The sequence below is a fragment of the Ciconia boyciana genome, chromosome 21 (assembly GCF_034638445.1).
Source record: "Ciconia boyciana chromosome 21, ASM3463844v1, whole genome shotgun sequence".
NCBI classification, from domain to species: Eukaryota; Metazoa; Chordata; class Aves; order Ciconiiformes; family Ciconiidae; genus Ciconia; species Ciconia boyciana.
This window is the reverse complement of record NC_132954.1, coordinates 24814-37435: the sequence shown is the minus strand read 5'-3', so window position 1 is coordinate 37435 and position 12622 is coordinate 24814. Positions and strand designations below refer to the sequence as shown.

At 40.2% G+C, this 12622-nt stretch overlaps 1 protein-coding gene across 1 annotated transcript in view; it reads right to left on the bottom strand.

Annotated features, from left to right (window-relative positions):
* RLF (RLF zinc finger) overlaps window positions 1-12622 on the bottom strand; it is a 53127-nt gene that overhangs the window by 32529 nt on the left and 7976 nt on the right. The window contains exon 3 of the mRNA XM_072884950.1: window positions 7849-7930. Coding sequence (XP_072741051.1) covers window positions 7849-7930 — 82 coding nt within the window. The remainder of the gene's footprint in view (window positions 1-7848; window positions 7931-12622) is intronic.

Below are 12622 nucleotides of genomic sequence, written 5' to 3'. Positions count from 1 at the left end.
TTGTTAAAATATGGAAAAATGGACAATAATGCGGGTGGAAAAATCAGCTCTACTGCCAGGCTCAGAAGGCTTGTGACCAACTGTACAAAAAACAACTGGCAGCTGTCTCCTAGTAGGACTTTTCAGGGGTCAACACTGAGGTGATACTTTTAACATCTTTATTAATTGTCTGAATAATGAGACAAAGCACATTCTCTGCCAGTGCATAGCTCATACAGAACTTGGAGAGCAGCTGACACTGGAAGGCAGGGCTGCCATTCTGAAAGACATTCAACAGGCCACAGAACATTGCTGACAGGGACTCACTGAAGTTCAACATAGGCAAATGCAAAGTGCTGCTGCACCTGGCACAACCCCAAGTATCAGTAGAGGCTGGTGACCAGCTGGCTAGGTTCCAGTTTGGCACAACAGGCCTCTAGGGTCTGCAATTTAAGCGTAGGTCAGCAGTGAGCCCTTACTGCAAGCAAGGCAAACTATGCCGCACAGAGCATAAAACAGAGCATAACCAGGAGGCTGGTGAAGTGTTTATTCCCCTCTGTTTGGTACTTTTGAGACTCCACTGGAGTACAACACTCAAGTTTGTGGCTCGTTTGCCATAGCGGAGCAAGTCCAGCAAAGGCCGTCAGAGGGCCTGTACAGTCTTAGGAAGAGACTCCTCCTAGGCCCAAACCCTAGGAAGAGAGGGTGAGGAGGGATATTTTAGAGCTGTCTTTATCTTCGCTATACTCCCCAGTAGGTAGTTGGAGCTGGACTCTTCGTTCTGACTAGTGAGTGAGTCAATAGACAAGTCACACAAAAGGAACTTCTGTAAAGTGTGTGTGGGAAGTGTATCAATGTTTAAATACCCTCACTTTGAAAGGGCTACCCAAAGTTCGTGCAATCTCCATTCTTAGAGACACTTAGAACTTGGTGGGGCAGGACCCTAAGCAACCTTATTCAAGATAGCCCTTACTCTGAGTGAAGAGGTGGATCAGGTAACTTGAGCTACCTTCCAGCTCCAGCTACCTCATGATTCTTCCACAATAGACACCTTCAGAGCACTGCATATTCAATGCATTTACTAGACATACTGAAAGCACACTTAGTGGGAGTCAGTGCTTCTGCCCTACATTAGCTCTTCTCCAACTGCAAGAACAAAACCAAACTAACATCACAAGTGAGTGAAAAAGCACGCATTAGGAGCTCTTCCCAAACGCAGAACCGTAGTGCAGTCTTCCACCTTCTAAGGAGCACCAAAGTTAAAAGCTTCATAGCTGAATGCAACAATCAAGCAGTTTTGATAATGTTAACCATCTCATCTTCCTTAGCAGTACCCAAGATTTTCTGCAATTATTGCCCAAAGGTTGATTTTATTTTTAGAGAACTACTGTAACTGTGTTCCAAGTCTTAGCTCCTAGCATACCTGCTAACTAAAATCAATTGTTAAAGACTAAGCTACTTCTAAAAATGACTATAAAGAAAGTAAAACTAGCAAGTGACCTATCAGTGAGACCACCTCAAAATCAGTTGTTGATATCAGTACAAGAGTTGATGCTAATATGCAGAGGCAAAGATAATCAAGTATGATGCTTACAATGATTGATTTCTGGCCTTGAGCCTGAAATGGCTCACAAGGTCAAAGAAAAAAAATTTGGAGTGTCACAGCTGCACCGTGACAATGCAAGTGACTTTATATATTCTTAACTAGAGCTCAAGCTGCTCTTAACTAACAGCACTGAGAGACTAATACATGAGGTACAACACACAAAGGTTTCAGGCTGTATTTAAGCATTTGAAAATATCACTTAAGCAATCCTTACGCTCACACAGCTGTTCCTCCTCTCAAGTCTTTCCTTCCTGTGTGAGTTGATCAGGAAACCAAATTCAGGAGAAAGCCTCAGGGAAGGAGTGGGGGTTTTTGTTTTTAAAAATTAAAGCATGACCAATTCCCCACTTTACACACAGCTAAATGGCATGCCAGTAGAATCAGGCAGGTGAATGACAGACTTAATGCTTAAGTCAGTGCTGCTGCCAAAAGATGCTCAAGTTATAGCCTCAGGACAGCTTTAAAAAAAAGTCAGTGGAAAACACAAGCTGATCTGAATTTATATCTATGAAGTATGCAACCACAGTCCAGAGTTTCCGTACATGGCAGTTATGATCATATAGGAAGTCTATGTAAATCATTTTATCCTCAGACTTGGGTGATTAAGAAAACAATTACTGGTGTACAGATAGAAGGGATACTGTATGTTACCCACAAAATAACTACAAGCCCATTTTGACAACCTCTACTTTTGACCTCTCTCAACTGTACAGCACCATGCATTAAGTATTTTCAATACAATAGGGTGCCAGAGCATCCATTGTGCATTCCCCTCCCATATACTAACATTACAGCTTTAACCTGTATCAGTCTCAAGTGTAGATCAGGTCATAGATCAGGTCAAAGACTAAGTCCAAAAAGCCATCAGCATTTAACAGCCTATGACTTCAAATTTCACCTGGAAGACTGAACTCCATAAGCTTTACTGAGCTACAGCATTCTGTGAGGCCATTCAGCATGTGTTACACCTTGGAAAGAGGTGGAACTGACCAGCAAAGCCCTTCCAATCAGTTTGTATCAAATAAAGGCAAGAAGTGCCAGGTTCCTCACAGTTATGACTTGTAAGAAGAGAAAGGACACCACATCTTTTAAACAGCATGTTTTCTTGAAGAAAAACAGCAGCCGAATCAGAAGAGTTCTCATTATCAGAAGACCTTTGGTAATCAGCCTACATTTCCTTTGAGGGTACTGTTTGTATGTTCAGATTCTTCACAAAGAGCTTCAACAAAGCATTAATAATCAATAAAAATTTAACCATTTTACTGCAAGTCTTGAGAATTTATGCCATTTCCTGGCATCATTTAAATAAAAGCATATAACTCAGACATTCCCAGGTCTTACTGTTGAGAAATAGTTTAACAAACATGAGACAAAGAATCACCTCTTAAATTGCCAGTGCTTTACTGTACTTAAATGTACTGCAGTACTGCAAGAGCCATAGCTTTACAAAGCCAGAGAGAGCTCTCAGCACATATTACATATAGTGGTGTCACTCAAATATGTTCCAGAAACTCCAAGATATTTACCAGTGAAGAAGGTTGAATTACAAACAGGATTTTCAGCTCTGCACAGTTCTGATAGGCAAAGAACAGGAAACACCACCTCCTGGTTGTGTGAATTCACCCTCTCTATTGACAGGACAGGGTTATACACATCCTGGCCCCAGCAAGCACTTGCCAACCAACAAGTGCCAAAGACCATACAAGCAGATTTTGTAATGGCACATTACACTAGCTGAGATTTGTTGCCTCTTAGGGATACTTATCCCAAGTTCCTCTGCTACCGAGCTACATGTTCTGAGGAGCTAGAAGCCACTGCCTCAGAGAAAGACAGAATAAACCACCTATCTGCTGCCACCGCCAGAATGACGTAGCTGACAAAAAAAAATAATCATACAACTTGGACAAGGGTGAGGTACTACTGCTACTGAAAAGGCTGCTGTCCCTCAGATTATGACATTCTGTGATCCAGACATGCAATGTAAACAATGTTTTCCCAACAGCAACTCCTCCCTAATCTGAGGGCTTCAGGAAGCAGTACAGAGCTAGCAGAGCCCAGTTCAATTATGAGGGTCATTCACATTTCAGCACCTTTGTATTAAGGGCTGAAAGAACCACCTTAGAAAGAGAGAAAGAAGGGGCCTATCATACAAGTCAACTGATTTGCTGAGTCAGCACTGTGTTTGCAATTCAGGGTATCAATACTGAAATACCAAACATGAAATTCACCAACATATGTAGCATAAGTAACTAACTCCTGACAATACACTCCACCTCTATTCTAGATGCTTAGCTGAACCATTCGTTATTGGACCTCCTGAAGAATATATGGCTAATATTAATGGAAATATTTATGAAAATCTACTACAAATGCTTCAAGAGTCTTTGAAGAAATCTAATGCAAAATTTAAGTATACAGATCTCCTTAAGTTAGGACATCACCATAAGCAGGTCCTGAGGAGAGGGACACAAAGCATTTCATTCTAGATGAAGTCAGGAAAGGATAATATAGTAAGAGCCTAAGGACAAAGTTAAAGAGAAATACAATCCTTGGAACAATTTACTGAAGATACCAGGATTTTTTAGTCCTGGCAATTTAAAGCAATCAGCAACTACTACAGTGTCACAAAAGTTTTCATTTTATGTTCACCCTCAATACACAACTTTTCTAAAGAAAGCATTCATGCTCTTTGTAAGGCCTGAAGGGAACCCTGTTCCGCAATCCATATTCAATTCCCACGACAATACATCTCTACTCCCACTAAAGCCACCTTTGTATGCACTGTTTTATCTTCCTCAACCAGCCAGATTACATCCATCCCCACAGCACCTCTCCACTGAGTTCCTCCCCCAGATTAATTGAGTTCACCTGTATCAAGGGCCTTGTTTTAATTCTGCCCCCATCCTTTCACTTGTATTTTATTTACAGCATTTCCCCACCTGTGCCTACATCCTTTTGCCTGCTGACACTGTATAAAATCTGTGCTGAGACTCCTGCCACACAATCTCACATATTGTTTTCATTTTGCACAGGCTGCCTCTGGTCTTGCTTAGAGATAAGGAAAACTGGACTCATGGGGGACTGCAGGGCATAACTACTGTTATTTAGGATGAAAGAGCAAACTGGTTCAGACGCCAAATAAAGCTTTTGATAGCATTTTGTATACAAGCTGGACCTCAGTGACACTCCATTTTCAGCTTTAGAACAGTCCCCACACCTTGCTGGTTTGAAATGCAAGCCCTTACCTTTTTCACTCCTGGGACTAAAATTTATTTGAAGTTTCACTGACTCTCACTACCTGTGCAGATCGTTATAGAGCAACAATTACTGCAGGCAGATCTGAAAGAAATACCTCTGTCCCATATTTGCTGCAACTACCAGTTACATTTGGAGTTATATTCCTCATCAGCCACACTCGCCCCTTTTGTTAGGAAAGGAATAAGCACATTCACATCTGTCCATCTGGGGCATGTGCTAATACATAATTTTGCTTTGCTACTGGATTTGCCTGGAGGTTGGCACATTAACATGGTCACAGGCTTTAAACCTACAAGTCCTCACATGAGGGCCTATGAATGATTCCTGTCTAAAGGTCTGTATTGCCCTCTGTATGACTGCATGCTCCTTGTCTGTTACTCTCTTCTTCTCCGATGACAAGTGGGTTCCTACTGTATTCCAGGACAGGGTACAAATGTTCTCATTCTCATATTTCTGCAAGAGTGCTACTTCAAAAATCTCATTAGAAGCACCTGTTTATAAAAGTCCACAAACCTCTTCAGCAAGGTTTCAGAGTACTACCATGTTTAATAAGCTTTGCCCAAATCTTGTACTATCTGAACTATGGGGAGTGTTAGATGAGTGCTAAACCTGGAAGCCACAGTTTCAAAAAAGTCAGTACAAAAGCCAAGTATATTACTACACCTGGCAGCAGCACATCTTGAATTTTCCCTTAGTTCTAAAAGTTGACATAAGAGATCCGGGCTTCTGTCACCCTTCTAACCCTGGAATGTAATAGTTTCCTTCCAACATATTCAGCCTGAATAAAGTTATCTCATCTGACCAAAAACTTGCTCTCTATTGACAGAAGTATCCAAGCTCAATCACTTGCTTCAGAAACCTAGAAACACACATGCTTGTTACATCATAGAAATTATTCTACTTGGTAACAAGAATTCTCCTTGCAGATCCCTACAGTTAAAAGCTAGGAAATCCTAGAGCTGCTTTATACCTCTGCTATAATGGGAAAAAGCCTGTATATGCCCTCCCATACTCTGAATAAGAGATAACATCTTGTTTCAGGTCTAGACCATCTCATTTACAAACTTATTATATGTCTTTTAGTGTATGATAAGCTTGTAAGGCTTAGGGAGACCTTATCACCCTGTTCCAGTACTTAAAGGGTGGCTACAAAGAAGATGGAGACTCCCTTTTTACAAGGAGTCACACGGAAAAGAGCGGGGTAATGGATACAAGTGACTCCTGCGGAGATTCTGATTAGACACAAGAGGAAAATTTTTCCACAATAAGAACAATCAGCCACTGGAATAATCTCCCCAGGGAATTGGTGGATTCCCCAACATTGGATACTTTTTTAAGATTCGGCTGGATGGGTGCTGGGCCATCTTGCCTAGACCATGCTTTTGCCAAGAAAGGTTGGACCACATCATCCTTGAGGTCCCTTCCAACCTGGTATTCTATGATTCACCCCTCTTTATTCAATGATGACTAGATTAGCAAATTTAAGAGCTACCTTGGAAACAGCAAGTTTCAAGTTCTTCCATCAGCCCTTACACAAAAGATGAACCTGTGGCTGACCACCCTTATTTGTGGCATCCCCACAAATGAATGGGTTGGGAGCACAGACCTAGCCTCTGCAACACCATGGCTAGCTACACATTATGTGTAACAGATGGCATAGCTGGGTATTGTCAAAATAAACTGATACACCTTCAAACTTGTTTCTGGGGTGCTGCAATGTCCACTATGATCTGCTGTAGTCACTAAGGGAGTCACAGGACTTATGCACCAGCACTCAAAATAAAGGACAAATCTTTGACACCACTAAGACCATAGGATTTAAACTGCACCTACTGCACTTCTTTCTACTGCCAAGTACCTGCCACACCCAACTGTTTTTAGGGTTGCCATGACAGTAAGTATCCATGGTATTTCAGGAAAAGGAGGTCTGTCCACACCTGAAGTCACCAGTCACAGACCACCTCTGTCCCTTCCACTACCAGCAGGACTACAAAGCTCTACTAGTTTGTTTCTCCCAGTTTAAAGTACCAGGTTTATTCATCTTCAGTCTACTGAAGAGTTTCCACACCTGCAATTTCCCTGACTGCAGGTGAAACAAAAGAAGTTCCTTCAGAACCTCTACACCTGCATCTTCAGAGCTACTGCAGCAGCATCAGCAGCCGCCAAGCCTCAGGGACTGAGGAAATCCCCAGTCATAGGGGTATAAGTGATAAGGTCTGCACAAGGACAGCTGCAAGGTCTAAGTTCACTTCCTTCCAACTACTTCCTGCCAAAGTCTTCACTTCAGTAACAACCGATATTAGCTTCCAACTTCAGTCACAGTTAAAGCCAGAACAGGCAATAGCAGCAACAGATCAGTCCCTGGTCCTGGAAGGGTCTATTAGTATAAACACAGCAAGACTACCACTCCTGTCTTTCAGCACGAGGAACAGAAGTCCTTGCAGACAACTAGGTACTACCTCCAGACTAAAACATTGAAAACATCTCTTCCTGATACATAGTCTACAGTAGCCATCTTCATTTGAGCGTAGGAATAGTAGTAGTATGAGCTTATTTCAGCACCACCTCAGAACAAACACTTCTAGGAACCACCTGTCCTACTATTTTCATCCCTCTCAAATCAGGTATAGACACTAACTTGCCACTCAGATGTCCACAAAAACTTTTTTAGTCATCTTCAGAGTAATACTTCAGAGCTGTTACTGAAGTATCACTCCATCTCACTCAGTCTTTCTCTTGCACAAACCATTAGACAGCTCAAGATTTGCTACGGTTCTCTTGCTGCAGTTGCCATTGATCGTGTAGTTATAAATCTGCTGTTGGGCCTAACTGCAACAATACTGTTGTTGCAGTTAGTCTTTTGCTGCTCAGAAATTATTGCTGCCTAGATAACAGCAAGGCAGGACAGGTGGAATTCCGGAGAAGAGCAGAAGAAGAGGAGCACAGCAGCAGCCTTTTTTTTTTTTTTAAAAAAAGTAAATTGGAAAAAAATTCAGAACACTTACCTGTATGGACTGATGGAATCCTAACCACACCTCATGCGGCAATTCACTTTCAGGAATTGAAAGCAGTAGCTCAAAACAACTCCTGGAAAAGTAAGAGGCAAGTAAGCAAGCTACCTGAACACATTCTGTTGTTACATTAAATAACATTTGTGGCACATATTACTTAGCATTCAGATAAGAAATGATAGTAACATTGAAACATGTTTGACTGCACAAATTAGTTAAAGGCCAGAAAGCCCCAGAATCAGGCATGAGTCATCATATAGTAAGAGTGCTCCTTTTACTATGCACAATCTTGCTAGGATACGATTGCAGCTACTATTATAATCCAAGATAGTGTGTTCAATGTGGCTCAGGAACGTTGCATTACAGAATTTCTGCTCTTTCCTCTCATAAGGGAATCCTAATATCTATTCTGAATAAAACTCATTTGAACCCAGCATGGTGTCTTTGCCTAGAGTGAAAATGAAAGCCAGCTTTACCTAATTTAAAGTTGCAGTGCTGACATATGTAAGAAAATAAAACTAAAGAAGAACAGCGTGACAGAAGACGACACATGCATCAGCACAGAAACAGACCTAGAAAATGGATCCCTAACTATCCTAAAAGCAACAGACTGACAAGCTATGTCAAGAGGTGCATCAGCACAGAAATGGACACGCAGAATAGATTTCTAGAAACACCTTATGAGTCTTTGATGGCAAGGGCGTAAGCATTCAAATACCCATGGTGCAGACTGCAACAAGCTCAAGAGCTTACCAAACCAAAAAAACCCCACCCACATTGATATGCATATCAAAGCTGTTCAGATTAAAGTCAGAGTTAAACAGATCAGATTGTAAAATTCCCAGTTTGTTAATTCAGGGAGCTCCTGTATTTGTGTAGCTCAGTTACCTACACAACACAGGTGGAGAACATCCCCTTTTTTTCATTAAGCCAAGGCCCTGCTTAAAAATAGGACACTAGTTACCCAGTCTTGATTTTATACCCAAGAAAGTTTGTTACATCCCATTTTCAACTGTATCAACGCTTAATGTTAGTATGAATCATCCCCATCACAGTGGCATGTGAACTTCTGCTGTGTATCATGTCTTCCAAATGAAAATTCAGGGAAGTGGGAAGGGTTCAGAAAGTTTTAACATCTCTGAAATATCCAGCAAATTTGAGGCCTATATATTCCATGCGTAAGTTCAGATTCCAAATACAGAACGAGGGGGAAGCAATACCTACTTGACATTCCCTCATTTAGACCATCAGGTCAATGCTATCCCTTTTCAGAAACAAAAAGGAAACAACTGCATGTATTTAGCACACCCATCTCATTTCAGGGAAAAGACTTGGAGAACAGGAATCACCGTTTTCTAGGAGACAAAGCAATGGCACAACTACTGCCTATATTGTTCATGCCAACTGCTGCACGGAACTGACCTAATCAAACTAAATGCGTTAACTATGACAGTCTGTCTACAGATTCACAAGATTTACATACAGCAAAAGTGTTCTCATAAATCATGAGAATATAAGGAAAGAAAATTGGTTTAAAACTCCACATATAATAAATGCACTGAATAATTGCTATAAGCTACACCTACATTGTTAGATAGTTCCAACTCATGCTATTTTTTCTTCAAAACCTCCACTCCCAAATATTAAATAGAAGAATGACAGGACAACACATTCAGTCTTACCATAGCTAGAAGAGCTGAGCTTGGGGAAGGGGAAAAGGAAGAGATGACCATAAAGCAAACATGAGTTTCAAAATTGCTTAGTACCCAAGTAAAATTACTTTCCTTTCCCCCTTCCTCCTGACTTTTGATAAATACATCAAACAGTTACCTGCAAAATGCTATGCCTAATCAGCTTTTAGCCAGATTCAGTAGTCACATACATATAAAAAAATCAAATGGAAAAATACTGAATTATCATCTGGCCATCCTTTTCACATTGCAGAAGTTTGCCTTCACTGCCCAATCCTGTTCCTTTAAATAGAGGCTTAGACCTGCAAAAGCTCTAAACACTTCTATTAGGCAGGCAGAAAATACAATAGCCTTCATCACTGTCATTCAGTAATTATTCACATCATCAGGCACTGGAATTTCAATCATTACCATGCCCATGAAAAAGTGGGCAACAGGATCATCAGATATTCCAACTGTCGTAAGTCTCAATGTTACAAAATCAGGACTTACTTTTGCCTTGTACTCAAGCCTGGCAATACAAGTTAATTTACTGGTCCAGATGTCTAGATCCAGGTGATTGCTACTAGACTATCAAAAACAACTTTACAAAGTCTCACAGCAGCTGAACTCTATTTTAACATAAACAACAAAAAACCCCAAAACCCCAACCAAAAAAATCACTAGGTGTGTATCCGGTTTTCATGCATGTCATACAGATACTCTTTTGATCAAATAAAACATTTGCAAACTTCATGGTCAATGTGCTTTTTGAAAAGTCTTTTGGGGCACACCTCATTTTTCAGACTTAAACAAAGTCAACCAATCCTATCTATTCTAATTCCTGGAAATACTTTTTCTAGAATATTACTTTTTCATATATATATGCTATTGGTTATATAAAATATCAGGTTTAAACAAAATGGCAAAGCAAGGTTTTACAAATCATTCTTCTGTACTTAACCCTTAAGGTGGTACTTGGACACTCTACAAAATCTGAAATTAGATTTTCAAAGCACTGTGTATACAGAATGAGATGACAGTCTATGAGGACAAGAGGGCTGAATTTATGCCTCAAGAGTTATCGCCTGTTGTTGTAACACAGGACTGAGCTGAACCAAGTCCTGAAAATTCTTTTGTTGCAAGTCCTTAAGTCTTTCTCAGTCTTTCCCAAGCACTCTAGTTTGGAAATCACTCCATGAGAAATCTGGGGCTCCAGGTGTATAGCTACCACGTAAAACAACTTACAGCACAACTGCAAAAGTAATATCTAGGATATTCCAATTACAATTTCCTTGGCAGAAAAATAATTAGAATTCTAAGTCAATTGCCTAAATTTTTGTTATAAGAATTGACTCAAATACACAGCTGCATAAACACTAGCCAGCCTTCCCTACTGGCAAGGGGGAGGAATGGCCGTTTAGCTTAATTCTTCTTTTTGGTCCTTATTACACAACACTTCAAAACACACCTCTAACCCTGAAAGCCCATTTCCTTCTTTATTGTAATGCAACTAAACGGAATTTAGGTATCATGGCTAAGACCACAAATCAAAATACCAGGATCACTTCATGAAGTCAAGCCTTTCTACCCCACTCTACCAGTATCACCACAATACCTACCTACACAAAACTCAATTCCAAACTTTAATCACTATTTTTGCAAATAAACTCTAATGGGTGCTTGAATGCTTCCACTATTAAAAAAATCATTCATTTCAAACTCAACTTCAAAACATCTTTTAGGAGAAGGTCTCCTAGATTTGAATTTCTTTATTTTGGAAGGAATAACTAGGCAAAAATCAACATAGTATTTGCATACAATTATTCTGTAATCACTTTATACCTCATTCACTATTGTTTTAAGAAAGAAATTTTTTAAAGTACATTTTAAAAGCTTTCAGAATTGTGTTCATCTTTAGATTGTATTAGAAAACTTTTCTTATCCTAAGCTTCTTAAAGAGTTAAAAAGGTGACTAATTATACATCAGATTATCAGCAGGAACAGTGCACTTGTTGCCAGGAATTGTCCTGCATTTGTTAAGAGTTGAGTTAGCTCTTAACGATAAGACAGCAGAGTGGTAAATGCAAGTTAGCGAATCAAATTACAACAGTTTATTAAGGTTGAGAAATGCTTTGTTAGATAGACAAAGCAGGGAGCTGTCACATGTGCCTCCTCACAGAGGCATTATGGAAAGTAAGCACACTCTTCCTGGAAGCAACATGTGTTAGACTCAGTAAGTACAACCAGTAGGTGAGATACAGTTCAAGAAGTTTGAGGTAGACTGGTCTTATCAATTGAATCCAGTTTTGCTATTTAGACCAGATGACATCCAGATCTCCTTTCTCTTTTTATGGTTGAAAAAGCATATAAATACCTTCTCGAAGATACAGAAATGGTAAACTCCCTTTCAGACCAGTGTCATCATAGCAAACAGGATAAAGTAGAACGCAGTCAAATATTAGCTACTGGCAAACACAGTGTGAACTAGGAATCATTCTTTCTACTTTTTTAACTTTAATCTATTAATCTTAGGATCATATAAACCATTTTCATATGGAAGTAAAATTTTCATACTGATGGTAACATGAATGGCACCTTCCCCCTCACCCAGTACCCTCAGAAGAAAAGCACTCACAGAAGCTCAAGTGAACAATCAGCTTCAAGGGCTTCCTAAGATTCACGAGGCTAGCCAGCTAACCAAATATTGATGAAAGACACCTTTGATATGGCTAATTCTTTATTAATTCTTCTAGAGAGGCAATACCTTTGGTATAGTAATATTGGGGGGCGTGGGGAATGTGTTGTGCTTTGTGGCTGTGGAAACAAGCAGTCTGAGTTCTACTTGACCAAAGCAGGTATGTCCTTTCATGGCCATGGCCAAGAACATTCCTGTTCCCTGACAATCATTTGCCAAATCTGTAAGCTACAAGAGCAACCACTCCAAGCTTTCCTTTATTTCCCAAGGTTAGATAGTGGACCAACAAGGTCTCACACTGCATCAGCATCATGTTTCTTATGGGGGGGGGCGCAGTCTCTACATGTCAGATTTATCGTGAACACACAATTGACCTGGTCAGGTGGCAGGGAAAGCCACA